We start from the raw sequence: 18909 nt of genomic DNA on the forward strand, positions 1-18909 counted from the left end.
ATATCTTGAAATACCGGCTACAAAAGTGCCATGCAAATGCTTGTTCTCACTTTCTGGTGACATTGTAAATCAGAAGAGGGCAGTATTATATCCTGTAAATGTAAACAAACTTGTTTGTCTGAGCGATTGGTTGAACAAGAAATAGGACTGAGTGGACTTGTAAGCGCTGAAGTTTTACATTGTTTTGCTTTTGAATGTAGTTATGTAACAAAAAAACCTACATTTGTAAGTTGCCCTTCCACAACAGAGATTGCACTACATCATTTGTATGAGTTGAACTGAAAAATACTATTTCTTTTGTTTATCATTTTTACAGTGCAAATATTTGTAATAAAAAATAATATACACTTTGATTTCAGTTACAACCCAGAATACAATATATATGAAAATGTAGAAAAACATTCAAAATATTTAATAAATTTCAATTGGTATTCTATCATTTAACAGTGCGATTAAAACTGCGATTAACTCCAAAAAATTAATCACGATTAAAAAAATTAATTGCGTGAGTTAACTGCGATTAATCGACAACCCTAATATTTGGCTATAAGTAAATAAAAGTAATAGATTTAAAAAAAAAAAAGAAAGAAACCACCTTTATCGGATCACTCCAAGTCAAATAGTGGGGTTATGTTGCTTTCTGAAGTTTTTATTTCAGCGTCTCAGTTTTATAGCGCTGTAGGCTTATGGTGTGCTTTGCTGGTGTAGATCAGAATGGATACCTAGTATAACTCCGCTGGTTATAGTGGAATTGCTCCAGGTGTGTGTTTAGCCTGTAGAATTAAAATGCAAAAAGGCTTAATGTGAGACAAAGGCAGGTCTAAAGGTTAGAGTAGTCAGGTAACTGGGTTCTTTTCATATTGGGCACATACATTTTCAGAAACTCCCATTAATTTAGGCCTCAACATGCCTGTCTCCTCAGCTCCCCTTCCTGTAAATTGATATATTAATGACCTACATCACAGGGGTACTGGAGACTTAATTAAGCCAATGGATTTAAAGAAGAAGATTTGGAAGAAAGGTTCTTTTTGTAAGTGCAAAATATTCGTATGAACAGCCTAAAGGGAAAGCATGCGATGTGACCTGAGATCTTTCAGATTTACCTTTATCTGTCCAGAAGATTTGCTCCAGTTATAGCCATTGATGGGCAGTCACCTAGTTTAAGCAGAGCGAGCTGCTCTAAGCTGCCATTTGCACCTCAAGTAGGGGTAAGCTTCACTGCTGCAGGTAGTGGCTTTACATGCATAGACTAGGGATTTGCACTGGTGCAGCTATACTGGTGGCTGGCTACTCATAGCTATAATTAGGGCAAATCCCCAGGGTAGAGAACACCATAGGTGGTTTGGCTCTAGGTTTTCTTTCCAGCCTCTGGTTTGGCAGGGAACTCATTGCTACTGGATTCTTGTGGTGGAGCAGTTGTTGTCACTTTTGCAAACAGCACAATCCATTTTAGGGGAGTTGGGGCCACAAGGAGCTCCTTTCCTGGGGGAGGCGGGGAGCAAAACTAGGGATAAGCGGGTTTAACATGTAGATGAAATGTAACTAATGATGAACCATGTTCTGAATTCTATTAGAACTGTAAATCCAGGATAAAACTGTTGTTTAACTGATGTCAGAATTTGGCTGCAAAGGTCTGACTTTTTAACTGCACATATTAAAATAAGCCGTTTCCCAGCGATATCTCAGATGATTACAACTGAAAGGATTGTTCAAATCTAACTTTTCAGCATTTTATTTACTCTTTGTACGTCACTCCCCCGACCCATAGACCAGTCAGCTTAACTTTGTCCAGTGATTTAATTGTCAGTTTAATTTTTTGACTTTTATGCCCTAATATAGAGATGCAGCAGTTGGATTGCTTGCACTAGCATAATGCTGGAGTGCATGACTTGCTAACAGAGAAGGGGAATGTTTCTATCTAAAAACGGTTAAATCTGGAAAATCCCTGAAACTGTGCAAAGAATGCAAACAAAACCCCATTTCTATTAAAACCTTCATTTTACAATTTCTAATGTGACCGATGTTGCAACCACATGCAATCTCTCTGGGGACTGTATTGTATTTATCACTGTGGGACAGGGATTCTATGCAACTCCAGTGGGGAGGGTTGTCACAGCTCCTCCAGGAACCAAACACAGTAAGGGGTGACTTAGGTGAAACCCCTTTGGAGAGGTGCCACCCTCTGGGACGGCTGGTACATACTGGTGCAAAGTGGATTTTCCAGAGACCCCCAAAGAAAAGGTTTGGGGCATAAAAAAGCTGCCTTTAAACTGACTCGGGCCTTCTTTCTGATCCAGCAAATGGACAGGACCTTCTGTCCAAGGGCCCCAACCCTCATGGAAGGGTTGGGAAGATTTTGGCCCCATAAGACTGATGGGTGACCTCTGGTAAGCTTTTTGCATGCATATAGGAAATTTCATTGGTGGTGGTTTTTTTTGTTTGTTTTCTCTGTAATGCTTTTACCTCAAGAATAAAAGTGCTAGCTCAGAAAGAGCTGAGCAGTACCTTGTAACTGCTGGCATTATGCTGTTCATGGCCCTTGGGGGGAGAGAGCAACGCACAGGGGCTGCTGGCAAAGTCTGTCAGGCAAACTGGCTTGCAGGGTCATCACAGTGGATGGTGGGGGCGGCTATGCAGCCTTAAAACCTCAGTCGGCAGGGAGAGAAATACAGGTCTCCGCTTAAGAGAGGTGCATCTGGGAGCTGGAAGCTCTCAGTGGGTGTCCTCGAGGGACCATGCCGGGGGAATACAAGAGCAATTAGCCCCAAACTGACATCCTTCATTTTACAGTTCGTAAATTTTTCGTTCTAAATTGCCTGACCATGGCCCATTGCATGTTACTTCTAACATATTCCAGTATCTTCTCTTTCTAGATGTCTTGTTGTTGGTAAAGAAGCGAGCTCCCCCTCCGCCTCCCAAAATGGCAGAAGTCTCAGCAGAGGAAAAAGTAAGTTCAGAAGATTTGTAGGTTTTTCTAGTCTGCATTTCCCCCCTTTTATTAACAACTTGGAAAAGTGTAGCTGTGGGTGTTCACTATGTATTTATGGAGGCAAATGCATCCATTTAATTAAAGATTAAATAAATTAATTTCAGGAGGATTCATGTTCCTTTGAAACTTCCCAGAGAACACCATAAGCATTAGAACTGTAAATTAACAGTAATGTTTGCCTCAAACAGGATAGATACGCTCTGTGGAAATGCTGTAAGGTTGATCTTTGAATGTCTAATAACAGAATAAATCTATTATTTTAGGTTGTACCCTCAGATAGATCTGCCCTTTAGAAAGTTGTGTCTAGCTGCTCTAATTTGTCTTTAGCTACACCTGGTCTCTGGCCCTGTAACCAGGTCTCTAGGAGTTTGTCTACACTGGAGCTGGGAGCGAGCCAAAATAGCTGTGGGGATGTTGCAGCACCAGCAGGGAGCTCAGATCCAGGGGGTAGAATCCACACAGCTATTTTTAGCGCATTAGAGCAAGCACCACTAGCACAAGTCTGTTGGCTGGAGCTGGAGGGCTGGCTCCCAGCTCCAGTGTAGACATACTCTGGGGCACAAGCATTGGCCCTGCTAGAACTTCAACTTTATCTCCAACTGGGATAACAGTGGGTTGCTTTTTTTCCCCCTCGGGGTGTAATTGTTATTACAGTGGGTCCATGTTCTCCAAAAGGACATTTCTGCCCAAGTGGTGCTGTAGCTGCCATCATCTGCAGATGTACTGAGCTGTGCCTTTGCTTATCCTTGTGAATTGCTGGAGGTCTGCTTGTATGTGCAAACCTGTTTTTCTCTTCTGCCATTTGCTTCCTGTAGGTAGCTCTATTTCCCTGTGTACTGCCCCTCTGGGGTCTTGCTGTGCTGCGTGTCACACCCCCTTCCTCACACTATGTCCTCTGTGCATCTCTGTCTTTGGACTTCAAGCCTTCCATTTTTGGACTGTATGTTGAAAATTTGGAGCTAGTCTAGGGCACTGTATTTCCTGGCACTGTATTTACGAACAATGCAGCGCTTTCAGTATTAAATGGCACATATGGTGTTCACACAACTCACATCTCCCTACTAATTTTGAACAGAGGACAGATACGTTTGAAGAGAGTGCCCTACATGGAAGGAACATTGTGACGGGTTTGGGCCCTTTGGGGTGTCACCTGAGGTGCTGGGATGCCACTGAGTTAGCCTATTCTGCCAACTATGCCACTGTAACTGTGGCTCAGTGGGCCACAGCTGAGGATGCCAAATTCAGAACAAAGTGCTGAGAAATAGGGCAAATATAACCCAAATCTGGTGGTGATTCTTTCATAAACTATACCGAACCAGCCGCAAAAGTAAACTCCTGTTCCACCACACTGATTAACAAGAAGTCCTAAAAGCAGTTTCCTTGGGCATTCCAATTCTTGTATCACCACCAAAAATACCGGATTCAGAGTGGTTCTTTACAACCAGTCTCATCAAATGAAAGGTTCTTCTGATCCCAGATGACCAGCCACACACCCAGGTCAATGTATAGCTTAGATCTTGCCCAAAAATTATGCTGATGCCAATCCCTTAGAATTAAAAATCTAAAGTTTTATTTATAAATAAAAAGGTGAGAGTTAAAATTGGTTTAAAATAATCAAATACATACAGTAATTGCAAAGTTCTTGGTTCAGGCTTGTAGCAGTGATGGAATAAACGGCTGGCTTAAGTCAAGTCTCTGGAATATATCTACAGCTTGGATGGGTCACTCAGTCCTTTGTTCAGAGCTTCAGTTTATAGCAAAGTTGCTCCAGAGGTAAGAAGACCAGGATTGAAGACCAAATGGAGGTGTTTCCAGGGCCTTTTATAGTTTTTGCCATGTGGAGGGCATCCCATTGTTCTTACTGTGGAAAATTACAGCAACAAGATGGAGTTTGGAGTCACATGGGCAAGTTCCATGTTCCATGCATTTCGCCTAGTCACAGCAGGAAATTGCATTAAATGTAGATGGTCGTCTCCCATGGTCCATTGTCAGTTAAATGTTCTTTTGATGGGCCACTCAATTTGAATAGTCCCTCCAATATGTGCTGGCTAGCTACCTTGTGGGCGTTACCCCAGGAGCAAACACTTGAAATCCAAGTATAGAGACAATACTTATAACTTCAAATACAAAAATGCAGACAGATAGCGTAACCATAACCAGCAAATCATAACCTTTTCATAGATACCTCACTTGACAACCTTTGTACAAGATTTTCTGCAAATATATAACAGTGGTTGCAACAATGATCTATAGGGTCATGTTTTAATCCGATAATGTCACAAACGTATCATAGTGGTTAGAGCATGGGACTGGGAATGGAGACTCCTGGATTCTATTTCCTGCCACTGTGTGACCTTTGAGTCAGTTCCCGTCTCTCTGTGCCTCAGTTTCCCCATCTGCAAAATGGGGATAGTTAAGTGAAAAGCACTATGTGGCCCTGTGGAGAATGTGGGGAAACTGATTTATTTTTATGAAAAATATGTGACACAGCAAGTCTGATTTGGCCCTGTGATTACAAAGTATTAGTGCTATTAACCAATTGCACTTCTAGTCAGTTCCCTTAGTCACAAGTTACTTTACATCACTTGCTTGCCTACAAGAGAATATGAAATCAGTCGGCTATAGCATAATTTTTATTACTGTATTTCAGTGGATAACTAATTACAAAATCTGACCATGCTTCCTTTTCTTGGTTAGAGGAAGCAGGAACAGAAAGCTCCCGATAAGGATGCTATTCTCAAAGCAACAGCAAATCTGCCCTCTCGCAATGTAGATCGCACTGTGGCCCACCACAACATGAGGGATGTAAGTATAGTGCTTTTTCTCTCATTTAATTTACATGCTAAATCTAGATTTCCTCCCTGATTTAACCCTTCTCTGCCACATCCATAGGTTAGTTCATCTTGTCTTGAAGACTTCACTGAAACTTGGGCCTATTGCTTATTTCTTTTGAAATAAGTGAAAATGTATGGTCCATGTCTCAGGTTAAAAATAATACATTGGGCAGGGGGAAACGTGCTTAATATACCAGTAGCAGAGGTAATTTAAAACTGAACTTTAAGAATCAAATTAAGGGTTTCCCTGTTTATGCTGTGCTTTACTTCTTGCATTTCTCACTGAATGATAAAGCCTAGGCACTTTCAGATTCTAATGCACTAGCACAGCAGTGCAAAGTTTGGTTGGAAATACTGCCGAGGAATGTGTTGTTTTTAAAGAGAAGTATGATCTTCATTCCCTGGTTTTTGGGCATTCTTCATACATGGTCATAATAGTGAAATTGCCCTATACCTGTACAAAATATTTACCCATTTTGTTCCATGTTTTTCACCAAAGGAATTAAAAAAAAAAAAAAAAGTACCTGATCTTTTGTCTTAGTGGCTACCTACATGGTTCTAATAAAGATCTTAATTAAAAGCAGTGTGATTATAAACTGTTCCCTGCAAAAAATAAACTTTAATTCCAAGTTTCTACTCCATTCTGGGTTACATTAAGGTTCCATTTGTAAAGGATTAATGAATACTTAATAGAAGTCTTAATAAATGGGTTAATCAAATGTTAGTTTAAAAGGTCAGTAGGTTGCTTATAACCATCTATAGTGCCTCATGCTGATATGCTTATAACACCTCATATACTTAAAGGGTTAATAACATAATACATCTATTGATCATTTAAGGTTCCATTTATAAATAGCTTATTAAATGTGACTGCATTTTGTTTGCATAAAAATGTTGATTATATGTGGAGTTTGAGGCAGCTAGTTTTCCTCTTGTCTCTATTTTCAAAGTTTAAAAATGCCCCAGCACTGTGCAGCTTTCAAAATGCTGAAGGATCTTATAAGTATGTGTTCAATGTGTGTTCAACAGATAGTGTGATTTGCTTCTTCAGGTTTGATACTGCCATGTGCATGAAGTAGCAAAGCCCTATGTGCAGAGTACATGCTGTTAAATAGTCAATAAACAAAATATTGAAAAATTTTCTTAAAAAAAAAAAAAAACGTTAAACGTCCCTAACACTTACTGTTAATTAAAATGAAGCCTGGAAAACTTAACATGTTTAGTGAGCAGCTTGCCCTGTTGTATATGGGATACGCTAAAAATATTTCCAGATGAAGGAAGGGAAGCCGTGACACACCGGTATGACAAGTCGCAGAAGAAGCTGGTTGTAGGAAGAAAATGACACTAGCCAAGTGTCTTTCATCCCTTTATAGAAACCGGAGTCCCCAGGCCTCAAAGGAACTCCACAGCATCTGACCAGAGGCCCACTGACTTCTGTCTGCCCACACAAAGCTCCTTACAGGGCTGGGACCCTGCTTCCAGTAAGAAATAAGCTTTCTGAGCTAGTGTCATTTTCTTATGGGACTAAAAGCAATGGAAAAAATAAACAACCCTTCCTGCATGGCAATTCTTGCTCTATATAGCACTCCACGGGAAACATGCCAACAGTTTTTTGATAGGCTAAACACAGTGAAAGCAAAGCCATAATAAAGCAACTTTCTCTACAGGGGGCAAGGGCATAGCGTACAGACTCTAACAATAGATGTATTAAGTGAAGATGGCTATTGGTAGCTTCCTATCTAAATGTTTTGACAGTTTCCTTTCTTGCAGTTCCAGACAGAGCTCCGGAAGATCTTAGTTTCACTTATAGAAGTTGCACAGAAATTGCTAGCACTGAACCCAGATGCAGTTGAACTATTTAAGAAGGCAAATGGTAAGAACGTGTCCCCAATGTGTTTTATGGAGCCATGTTTTTACTAGTCTTGTCAAGAAGTACCCAAAATGTTTATTCATCCTATTACAAAATGCCTGTAGCCATACCCACCTTGTATGGTGATTCCTTCTTATCTCCCAAGCTAAGCAGAGGTGGGATGGGACAGTACATCAGTGGGACTCTTCTGAGGAATACTCAGGTGCAGAGGAAGGAAGTGCTGTTGGATATTCAGTAGGTAACACTCTTCCCTCTTGCTAATCAGTCTCAATTTGATGGCTTATTTTTAAAAAGATTCTTGTCCTATACTTTGGGCCCTACCAAATTCATGGCTGTGAAAAACGTGTCATGGACTGTGAAATCTGATCTCGCCCATGAAATCTGGCTAGTGTAGGGGAGGGACAGGCCTGGAGCCTCTTACCATACGCTGGTCTCCAGATGCTGGGGCAGGATGGGATTTCCTCTTCCCCTGCAGGGACCGCTCCTGGGACCGGGTCAGACCCATCTCTGGGAACCTCCCCCTGCTGCAAGTATCTCCGCAGAATTCTCATTGAATTGAATTGGGGAGGATTTCATCCCTTGTGTATTGGTTTTTGTTCGAAAAGCACTTTGGGATGAGAGGTACCATGTAAATGTAAAGTTATTCCTAGTACAGTATAACTACTGGAAAACTTCACTCAAACTGCAGTTCTAGGGATGGTGAGGAATGGTTTAGGGTGTAGGGCACTAAAAGGGTATGTCTACACTGCAAAAAAAAAAAAAACAAAAGTATGTTCTTAACTCCAGTTGGCTAACCTGTGTTAGCTTACGGGGGTTAAATAGCAGTGAAGACTTGGTAATTTGTCTTTTAATTTGGGTTAGCAGCTAGAGGTAAAGGCTATGGAGGACCATAGGGTTGAACTCAAATTGCTAACCTAAATTGCCATGTCTTCAGGGCTATTTTAACCCAGATTAAGAACACCTTTTTTTTAGTATAGACCTACCCTAAGAGTTAGGATTAAATGGAGAAAAGGGAAAATGTAGGGTGAATATAATGGAAAACTTCCTGACTCCGGGATTTATTAGGGCCTGATCCCACCACATTTCTTTCTTTCTCTCTCTCTCTCTCATAATGAGAGTGTCTCATAGAAGTCAGCAGCACTGCTTGTTTGCGTAAGGACTGCTCATGTCTAAATGCTTGAAAGCTCAGTCCCGAGTGGAACAGAATGTTAAGGGTAGTGAGGAAACCTACTCCCCGTCATTTGAGACGTTGAACACTGTTCTTGACAAAGCCCTGGGAACAATCCGGCGTTAGCTGAGCTGACGGGGTTAAACTAGAAGTCTTAATAGGTTTTTCTCTCACTTTCTGATTTGCTAGGGTGGGAAAGGGAAGACTAAGGATTCAAACTTAGCAGATATCTTTCCAGATGGAGCAGGGACTTATTTTGGCTTGAAATCCTAACCTGAATCTGTGTTTTGTCTGTAGCCATGTTGGATGAGGATGAGGAAGACAGAGTGGATGAAATAGCCCTGCGCCAGCTTACAGAAATGGGGTTTCCAGAGAGCCGAGCTGTCAAAGCCCTTCGGTTAAACCAGTGAGTATACGCAGCACTCAGCGTACAGGATTGCTAATTACTGAGATAACTGGTGCATATTATTATTTGGATAATAATGCATTTGCTGTAAACTCCCTCTTGGGACACCTAATCCAAGACGGGGCAAAGCACTAGCACAGGGAACAACCCTGCTCAGGGTAGAAGCCCATATGGGTGGGGAGTGGGTGTCAAGTGAGAGAACCTTACTCTGCTGCTGACTGTGCTGGACTTGTTCTGAGAATAAATGGGGGTCTCTGTATTTGGCATCATTCATGAGTATTAAATTCACACTCTCAATTAAGAAAGAAAAAAAAAAAACAGACCCAATCGTTAAACTGCAGAAGAAACATTTCACGCTGACTTCTAAAGCCATTTTAAATTATTCATTTCTGTCCCCACATCCAAACAGTGATATCCAGGGCTGTTCCTTTCTTCTTAGGTTATAAAATTACTTGTGTGACTGTGCCAATCCCATCTCTGGATTTTTCCTTTCTCTGCTTTCCCCAGGGCACAAATGGGGGAGTGATATGCTGGTACTATCCCAAGCGTCCCCTACTTCAGATACCAAAATGACATGAGACACAGCAGATTATGCAGAGGTTCAAAATATGATCACAGTGATCTCCTTGGGCTTGGCTCCTTTGCAGTGGAGTCCAAATGCTCTTAGGCTCTGCTTGGTAGGGCTCAGATGCTCTTCTGGGCTCCAGGGATAAGTGTTGGGGAAAGAAGGGGAGATGCTCACCCAAGCACCATCCACTCCCGGTACCAAAATGAGCTGTCACTCACAGTAAATTGTGTGTGATGTGCTTGCTCCTCCTTATTTGCATGCTTTGATTGACAGTGAAACAGTTCCCAGTGTTGACATTTTAAATGATAGTCACTGGGTATTGGACTTAATACTCCATAGAAATGAACGGGGCAGTTCACCTCTCTGGGCTATGGTTTCAGGTTCTGTGGAAACTTGGGCAGACATCATTGTTAATTGCAAAGTGAGAGTTTCTTCTGACCTGTAAGGGGAAGAGTGACTTTCTGTGTTTGAAATGGAAGCAAAAGCATGTTTAAAAGTGCTAGATTGCTGCTTCAGCCCATCTTGAACCCTGGCTTTCCTCTATCTCCACCTCACCTCACCTCTCCTTTCACTATTGGCTCAGGATAAATCAGTTTTGTGGTGTCCGTGGTATTTCAGGAACATCCTGATACAAACTAGCTAGTTATGCTGAAAGTCCTAGGAACAAAAGCCAGATCTGTGTGGGATGATGATTTACTCACTGAGTCTGTCTCCCCTGCAGCTTGGGAGTAAGCCTCCCAGACTCCATTGGCTTGAGTGTAGACGTTGCTGCTCGGGCTCTCAAGCCCAACTGATCCCCTGGTCTGAGCTCAGGTGGCTAGCCAGTGTCTCTGCTGGAGCCACAGTGTCCACACTGTGAAGCTAGTTGGAGTCTGTCTAGCTGGGCTCGGAGGCTTGCTCTGACCTGCAGAGTAGAACATACCCGTTGAGCTTTGCTGACTCCCCATAATGGTTTCTGTTAACTTTGTGTCTCAGTATGTCAGTGACGCAGGCCATGGAGTGGTTGATAGAACACGCAGATGACCCCACGGTTGATGCACCGCTTCCAGGTCAGACCTCATTAGAAGCTGCCTCTGAAGTGGGTGCTTCCTCTGCTGGAGCAATTGCTGGTCCTAGTTTGGAAGCTGGTGGGGAAGAGCCCAAGGATGAGCTGACGGAAATATTCAAGAAGATCCGCAGGAAAAGAGAATTTCGTCCTGACCCACGAGTATGTCTTGTCTGTCTTTTACTCTTTACCCAACAAATGTAATATGAAGGAAACCACGGGGACACAATGGACTCCAAATAACCACGTTTATTAACTATATGCAACATGTCAGGTCTGGATACCTATATACACTGCTGCTCTGGGAGGGTTCTGGAGGCTTTTAAACACAGAAGATACTGAGGACCATTAGAGGACTCTTAAAATATTTAAAAGGATACCGCCCAGTACCTAAATGCTACAGTCTCTAACACAGGTGCATCTAAATTACCAGTGTTGTTAGGTCTGCCCCAGTGTTGGGGCTAATCTCTTGACATAGCTGTTTGTAATCATGATTTGCTCCCACTACTAAAGCCAAGGAAATAATGTAGTTGTGTGTATTGGTGAAGAAGCACCATAGGATATTAATTATGGTGCCCTGAGGACTCTTACCGTAGAAGGGAACAAAAGAGCATTTAAGCGGAATCTTGAAGAGTTTGCAGAAGTGACTGTGAAACATCTCCAAGTTGTTTATCTGAACTATTATAAATATCATGCATAGAAAATTTATCCCTGTTCAGAACAACTTGTGTGATTATTTCCCCTTAAACTCACCAGGAGGTGCTGTTTAGAATTCAAGATAGATCTGCTTTTACCACTAAAGGTTTCCTGAGACTTTGACAAGATCCATCAACAACTTAATAGCTAATGTTAAGACATGAGTAAAATTACTTACGTCTGAAAAAGACCTTTTAAAATATTCAGATACACAGTTCTAAATATTTAATGCACACCAGAACTAAATCTAATTACTAGAACTCGCAAATGCACGTGACAGCATGTGTTTTATTGCCAGAAAACCACAAGCCTTGGATATGGAGCATGAAGTACAAGTTTTAAAATCCTGTCTCCCATCCCCAGCATCCCAGTTATCTGTCTCCATACCACATCCTGGCTGTGTTCTCATGACTTGCATGGCTGCATTTCTGTTGCACCAGTGGAAATTCAGATCTACTTCAGTGAACTCTAGATTTTCACCAGTGTAGTTAAGAACAGAATTTGGCTTACAAACTCTCCTTTCTGCTTCTCTTTAAATCTGCAGTTGTTCCCTTGGGGCTTGCCTCCTCTCTCATATTTCACAACACATTTCAGATTCTGCCTGCTCATTTCTTACCTTTTTCATTCCGCCGTTTAGTAGTCTAATCTAAATCATGACTATTACAGGCAATTAACCTTCTTAAAAAGACCAAGCTAAATACACTTGTCGTCTTGCCAGCCTATATTTCAACTGTGCCCACCATTTAATGTCCCAGTCACTAAATAACCTGGATCCAATTTGTCTGTTTGTAAATTTTCTTTCTGTGCATGAGGAAGGTCACCTGTATATGAAATCTCAATTTGCCTACATTGCAATGAAATAATGTAGTGATGGAAAGTGGACTAGTTCCAGATCGGTGTTTAGGAATCATTTGTGTAGCACCATAACATCTGGAGTATTTGTCTTTGTAAGAACAGTTAGTAAAGGAAGCCGTTAACCACAGGAGTGAAATCCTGGCCTCACTGAAGTTAGTGGGAGTTTTTCCCTGGGTGGATCCAGGTTTTTATCCTTAGGATAGAATCCTGGGTTCCTTTTGACTAGGGCAGACTAGATGGTGGCTGGGTTTCCTAAGATAACTGTTGCCAATAGATATATGTACCTTTCTACTTTTCTGAGTTGCATACAAATAGGAAACGGGAATAAAACTATCCCATCTCTAGATACAGAAATGAAAACCAAAATATCTGAAGAGGAGTACGATGGGATATTAGAAATGACTGATGCAGACAGCAGCCTTCCTTGTCCTTATTCCAAGGCTTGTGTTGAACCTGAAGGAAACCGTGGGCTACAACCAAATGCTGCTTAGTTACACAGCTGGAACTCACTGAAGTCAACCTGATTTGACCCTGTGTAACTGAGAGCAAAATCTAACCCTGCAAATGCATAGTGGTAAAGGGAAAATGGAAGTAAGTTGATTCAAAGCAAGTAACTTCTGTCCTTCAGTACAAAACAAGTTACTTTCAAAACTGGATGTGAGAGTTAAAGCAAACTGTTCCATTTGACATGTGGTTTAGACTTTAACCTACTTCTTAAGAGACTCTCTAGCCTGGCTTCTGACCCATCACAACCCTCTCCTAAATGTCACATTGCCCAATCTAAAATTAGTGCCACAGCCTGCAAATGGCACATGTACTATAACTGAACTCCTAACACTGTGAAAACCTCATTTAAAAAGAAGGCATTCTGATATTAACACGTCCTGATACAAGCAACTAAGGTGTGTGACCAGAGAAGAGCAAGAAAGGGAAAATAACTAGTTCTTCCAGTGCTTGTTTGATTTGTAGGAGCTAGGTATGGGGAAGTTCACCTCTTGCATGTGGGGGGCTGCATTTCCTTATATATAATTTTACATTGGTGCTGCTGTGTTTGTCCAGAAGTTCCGTGTAAGTAGTAGGTGCAAGGGTGGAGACTGCTGCCAGATTACCAGCAAAGAGAGAGGCTTCTAGTGAGAGGAATCTGTTCCCCCTCTGAGTCCCAAGGATATTGGCATGGAACAATATTATAACGAGGGATCATTCAATCATTTCTCTTTCACCTGAGCATTGGAACAGTGCAGTAATACTTAGTACTCTTAATCTTCAAACAGCTCTGCAAACATTTTTCCTCACAATGCGCTAGTGAGATAGGTAGGTCTGAGTGCTCTTACTGATGGGGGGAGGGAAAACAGGCAATGGAGATGAGTGAATTGCTCATGGTCACAGAAGGAATGTGTGTTAGACATGGGAGTTCCTGCTTCCCATCCCATCCTGCCTTTTTAGAGCCAAATCCTGCTCCTGGTGACATAAGCGGGATTTTTGACCTTTATTTCAATAGAAGCAGGATTTGGCTGCTGCTATTTTATTATTATTCACTTTTATTACAGTAGTGTCTAAGGACTCCAGTCATGGATCAGGGCCTGGTTGTGCCATTGGATTGGAAACAGGCCACTTGTAGCCAGATGGTAGACCTTTAAAATCTCTTGAATCTCTGCTTGCCAACAGTTTGCACTCAATAAAAGCTTTTTGGGAAATAAAATAGTCAAAAGGGAATATATTCTGCTATATTGTCCTCTGTCACACAGAAAATCCCATTGACTCCTCTAGTGAGGAGAATCTGACTTAATAAAGCCAGTTGGGATGCTTAAAACCGGGACCATCGCCTTCTGCTCTTTTGCTGTATGTGGAGAAGGAAGAGCTTTTCTACAGCAGAAGGGATACGATTCATTCCTTGTGTGTGTTGTAGCTGCCATGGGCCAAGCTAAATGCTGCGTGTAATAAGCTGTGTGTTTCTGATTTAGGCTGTCATTGCCTTGATGGAGATGGGCTTTGATGAAAAAGAAGTGATAGATGCACTCAGAGTAAACAACAACCAGCAAAACGGAGCTGTGAGTATCCTGTTATTTTCATTCCTAATTGCTATGATGATCATTTGCTCAGTTGAGAATTGTTGATCGCTGAACCGCATGGCGCTTGGTCATATTTTTAATTCAAACTAGCCCCATTTTACACGGCCTTGCTCTTCATATTCCAGTCCTAGCAGTTATTGGAGTTGAAGCAAACATGATTAAATATTGTGCATCTTTGAAACTAACTACCTACACCACTGGAAAGCAGTCACTTCTGGGCTGGAGAGTGGCAGTCAGCCAGCATCCTGCACAGTGTTGAGAGAACTGCTTGCAGAGTGGAAATGTTGAGATGGAGAACTTTGGCCAGGGACATGGGAATTGGTGTTGGAAGTTCTCATCTGAAGGAACATTTCTCCCTCCCCTCCTCCTCCCCCCCCCCGCCCGGACACACACATGTGCGCGCACATAGAGGAATACTCATTTTATCCTCTCCTGAAGGAAAAAGGGCTGAGTTGACCACACTGGGATTTTGAGATGTGCTCCTGACAGTTAGCTCAGTGAGCCTGCCCTCCAGCTTTGGATTTGAGAATCCTGGAGGGTTCTGGTGTAGGAGGATGACGTCCTGGAACAAGCTGTAGATTTCCAGTGTGATCTACAGAATGTCACCTCATGTGGGTTTGAAAGCCAGAAATCACTTTTACTGCTGTATCAGGCTCTAGTCCAGCTCCTGCTCGAGTAATGGGAGCCTTGCAGTTGACTTGGAGCAGGACCTAAGTGAATAGGACCTTAGGGGGGAGGGATAGCTCAGTGGTTTGAGCATTGGCCTGCTAAACCCAGGGTTGTGAGTTCAATCCTTGAGGGGGCCACTTAGGGATCTGGGGCAAAATTAGTACTTGGTCCAGCTAGTGAAGGCAGGGGGCTGGACTCGATGACCTTTCAAGGTCCCTTCCAGTTCTAGGAGATTGGAATAGCAGTTAATGTGTTAATAGATACATGGTTTACTCTTTCAAATTGCATGCAGGGATGATAAACTTTGTCTAGGATGTTCTATCTTGTGCCTTATTTACATGCGGGATTGAAGTCTCCCGAGCTTGCGTTTTAATGGAACTAATTATAAACTTGTCATGCCTGCTGACTTTTACAGTGTGAATGGCTGCTGGGAGACAGAAAGCCATCTCCAGAGGATTTAGATAAGGGAATTGACACCACTAGCCCTCTCTTTCAAGCCATCCTAGAAAACCCAGTGGTACAGTTAGGGCTAACGAACCCTAAAACGCTGTTAGGTAAGTACTGTCCTGGCTTCTGACAAAGAAGCATTGCTTCCACAGTTGCTGACAATCAGAAAATACTCTATTTAAATAAAGCTAAGTGAATAGATGGGGGAGGGTGCAGCCTGACAGCTTGCTTTGTAGTGCTGCTGCCATGTGGGCACCAGGGGCTTGGGAACAATCCTGGGGCTGTCAGATATGACACTGAATCTCTGATTTCAACCTGCCACCATCTAGAATGTCATGGCTGCTGGCTAGATTAATCATGTGGATCTAGGAGACTCGGCGCACCCAACGTGGCCAGAGTTTGGCAGGGAAAATGTAGATCTCTGCTTGGTATCCTGGGGTCCTTAGCTGCAAAAAGTGTGGAAGAGAATGCATGCTGTAGTACAGCTCACTGTAGATTGAAGTCTGCTCATTACTCAGAGGGCAGTGGTTGGCTGAGTTTAACTGAACTGAAAGCTGCCAGCTAAGGACTTGTGTGTGTGTCCTGCCAAGGCTGAAATAACAGCTATGGGCACATGCTTCACCCTTTTTGGAGGTTTGCGCTGTAGAGCATCTGTGTTATCTCGGTCAAAAGGCATCTGTGGCTGGGAAAGCCACATCACTAATGAACCCAAAAGAGACTGAAATGTAAATCTGTGGTTGATGGGTTGCTCTGAGGAAACTCCACGCAGGGAGATATTTAGTAGGGAGATATTTGGCCTTTCTGCAATATATGAACATGCTTAATCTTTGGCCTCAGTTTTACCTAGACTTTTTATTTAAAGGCATGTTTTAAAACATAGATTGCATATGAATACCTTTGCAGTGGATCTTTTGAACACTTACGTTTACTGTGAAGTTTCATGGCTTTTAAATAATGCAGGAGCAGAACCTGCCCACCCTGATTTCTAAACAAGTGGCATCTTCGTTTCAGAGGGAGGGTTCCATGCTGCACCGCAGGATATAAAAATAGAAAATGAAATGTCATTGTACACATGTATAAAGCTTGGATGAGCATCGAGCACGTACTGTAGCTAATGATACCTCGGCTTATTGCCAGTGTCATGCATTTTAACATGAATATTTGCATTGAATTAGAAAATACCTAGTTATGAAAAAAGATCAAAAGTCCTTCTTTAGTTCAATATATTTTTAATCGCTCGCTTCTCCCCAAAAGAGGAGGAAGCATGGTCTAGTGGTCGAAACATGAGAGCTATATTTTATTCTCAGTTCTGCCAGAGACCTGCTTTGTGACCTTAGCAAAGTATTTATAGTCTGGCATTCAGAGGTGTTGAGTACCTACAGCTCTTGTTGACTTTATTGGGAGCTGTGGGTGCTTATCACCTTTGGAAAATTGGACCATTAACTTCTATGCCAGAGTTTGCCAGACTCTGTTATGTAAATTGTTACACTGACCTTTAGGTGACTTCTGAAAAGGTCAGACTTGTGTGTGTGTGTGTGTGTGTGTGTGTGAGGCCCAGGAGTGAGTTCCAAATTTCAGCATTCTAACTCAGTGGGAAGCTAGATGTCTGTCGGACCCATGTCCCAAGCATCTGTAAACTATTGGATCGAATGTTCTTGTTTCTTGCCGTTTTTGCAACCCAAATCTTGCAGCAATGTGTTAGTGCATGAGAACTACAAAGTGGCACTGACTTGTCTGTGCATCATCCAAGCTAAGTGAAATGCAAAATAAGTTAAAATAAACAGTCAAAAGTAATAAGTGGAATAATCTTGGGATAGAGGGGTTGTTTGACACAGGTAAAGAGAACTATTTTTAGCCACTTGGGCCTAGGTCATCCTTCCAAAATCTACAAATGGAGGGGACCCTTCCCCCAGCACACACCATGGAAGTTGGGGTCTACTGTTTCCATGGCAGCATGCATGCCCTTGACTCCAGTCCAAGGTGAGAGGGCAGCGATTAGGCTGGTGGAGGAAGGAGCTTGCTGGCTGGTGGGATAACACATTATTCCCCCTCTAGCCCTAGAGAACTTTTCCAGGAAAGAAGGATCGTCTTGTGGCCAAGGCGCTTTACTGGGACTCGAGAGATTATAATTCACTTCCTGGCTCTGCCATGGGCTCCCTGTGCGATCTAGGGGCACGCCTCTGTGCCTTAGTTTCCCCACCTGTAAAATGGGGATAACGCTTTACCTCACAGGGGCGTTGGGAGAGTAAACTCATTGCTGGAGGCATTGAGGTACTGTGGTGATGGGCACCATAGGAGTACCTAGGTAGAACATAGTACAAAAGCCAGCTGTGTTATCTCCTTCTCGTCCCCGCAATAGCCGCAGCCGGAGGAGTCGCTGGCAGTGCTGCTCCAGTGCAGTTGTGTTGCCAGGGAGCTTGGGGTGAGGAGAAGGCCTCTGTGTGGGTGGCTCTGGCGTCCCAAGATCTGTCCTGACCAAGTTGTGGTGATCAAAGCAAGTCGTGATTTCTACTGCAATTTAAACTAACCTTTTATTTTGTAAAACATCCAAAATGCTCAATATTTGCCAAATAAAACATCATGAACTGAGTTTTGCCACCTCCTTTTCTCGGCAGCCTTTGAAGATATGCTTGAAAACCCCTTAAACAGCACTCAGTGGATGAACGATCCAGAGACGGGACCTGTCATGCTACAGATCTCTCGAATCTTCCAGACGCTGAACCGCACGTAGAGGGGAATGCCGATCCACTGTGCCACTTCTTGCTGTCTCTAGCTTCATGTTTCCTGAACAAGAGGGAACATAGATTTTTTGGGGGGGGGGGGAATGAAGGGGGGTCTGAGGGAAGAAGGTAGCGGAGGAAGCAAAATATCTTTTTGTTGTTTGGATAGGCACCTCTCAAATAAGAGTGTGTGTAGTTATGGCCATCCTGAAGTTAATAGCCTTGTGGATTTAGTGTTAGTGGAAGAGGTTTGAAGACTTGTTCTGGGGTTTTTTTTTTTTGCTTTCAGGTGGTAGGTTGAAAATGAAATATATATCCAAATACAGGAACAAGCTTTGTGAACACAACTGAGCATCTGATTGGCGGAGAAAGTAATATGATGACATTGCCTCATGTTTCAATCTTCTTGCTCAAAAGGCCTATGACAGCAGTTTTACTAGCCGGTGGTTATAGCATCTGGCTAGTGTTTACAAAAGGTCACTGACCACTATCATAGGATAGTAATCATACTGTTCATCTCTATACAGTGTTAATTTATCTCTATATCAAAATACAAAATACTTTTTAAATTGA

General features: G+C 42.5%; 1 protein-coding gene across 2 annotated transcripts in view; it reads left to right on the forward strand.

The window, feature by feature from the left end:
- The window catches only part of UBAC1 (UBA domain containing 1), a 30468-nt gene extending 12035 nt beyond the window's left edge, over positions 1–18433 (forward strand). Inside the window, exons 3-11 of one of the 2 annotated variants that reach the window (XM_034793746.1) lie at positions 2874–2947; positions 5687–5794; positions 7197–7304; positions 7594–7696; positions 9159–9267; positions 10811–11042; positions 14393–14479; positions 15585–15723; positions 18232–18433. In XM_034793746.1, the coding sequence (XP_034649637.1) occupies positions 2874–2947; positions 5687–5794; positions 7197–7304; positions 7594–7696; positions 9159–9267; positions 10811–11042; positions 14393–14479; positions 15585–15723; positions 18232–18347 (1076 nt within the window). In that variant the 3' untranslated portion in view covers positions 18348–18433. The remainder of the gene's footprint in view (positions 1–2873; positions 2948–5686; positions 5795–7196; positions 7305–7593; positions 7697–9158; positions 9268–10810; positions 11043–14392; positions 14480–15584; positions 15724–18231) is intronic. The other variant, XM_034793747.1, reaches the window with a different exon arrangement.
- The last annotated feature ends 476 nt before the right edge of the window (positions 18434–18909 follow it).

The sequence above is a fragment of the Trachemys scripta genome, chromosome 17 (assembly GCF_013100865.1).
Source record: "Trachemys scripta elegans isolate TJP31775 chromosome 17, CAS_Tse_1.0, whole genome shotgun sequence".
Lineage (NCBI taxonomy): Eukaryota > Metazoa > Chordata > Testudines > Emydidae > Trachemys > Trachemys scripta.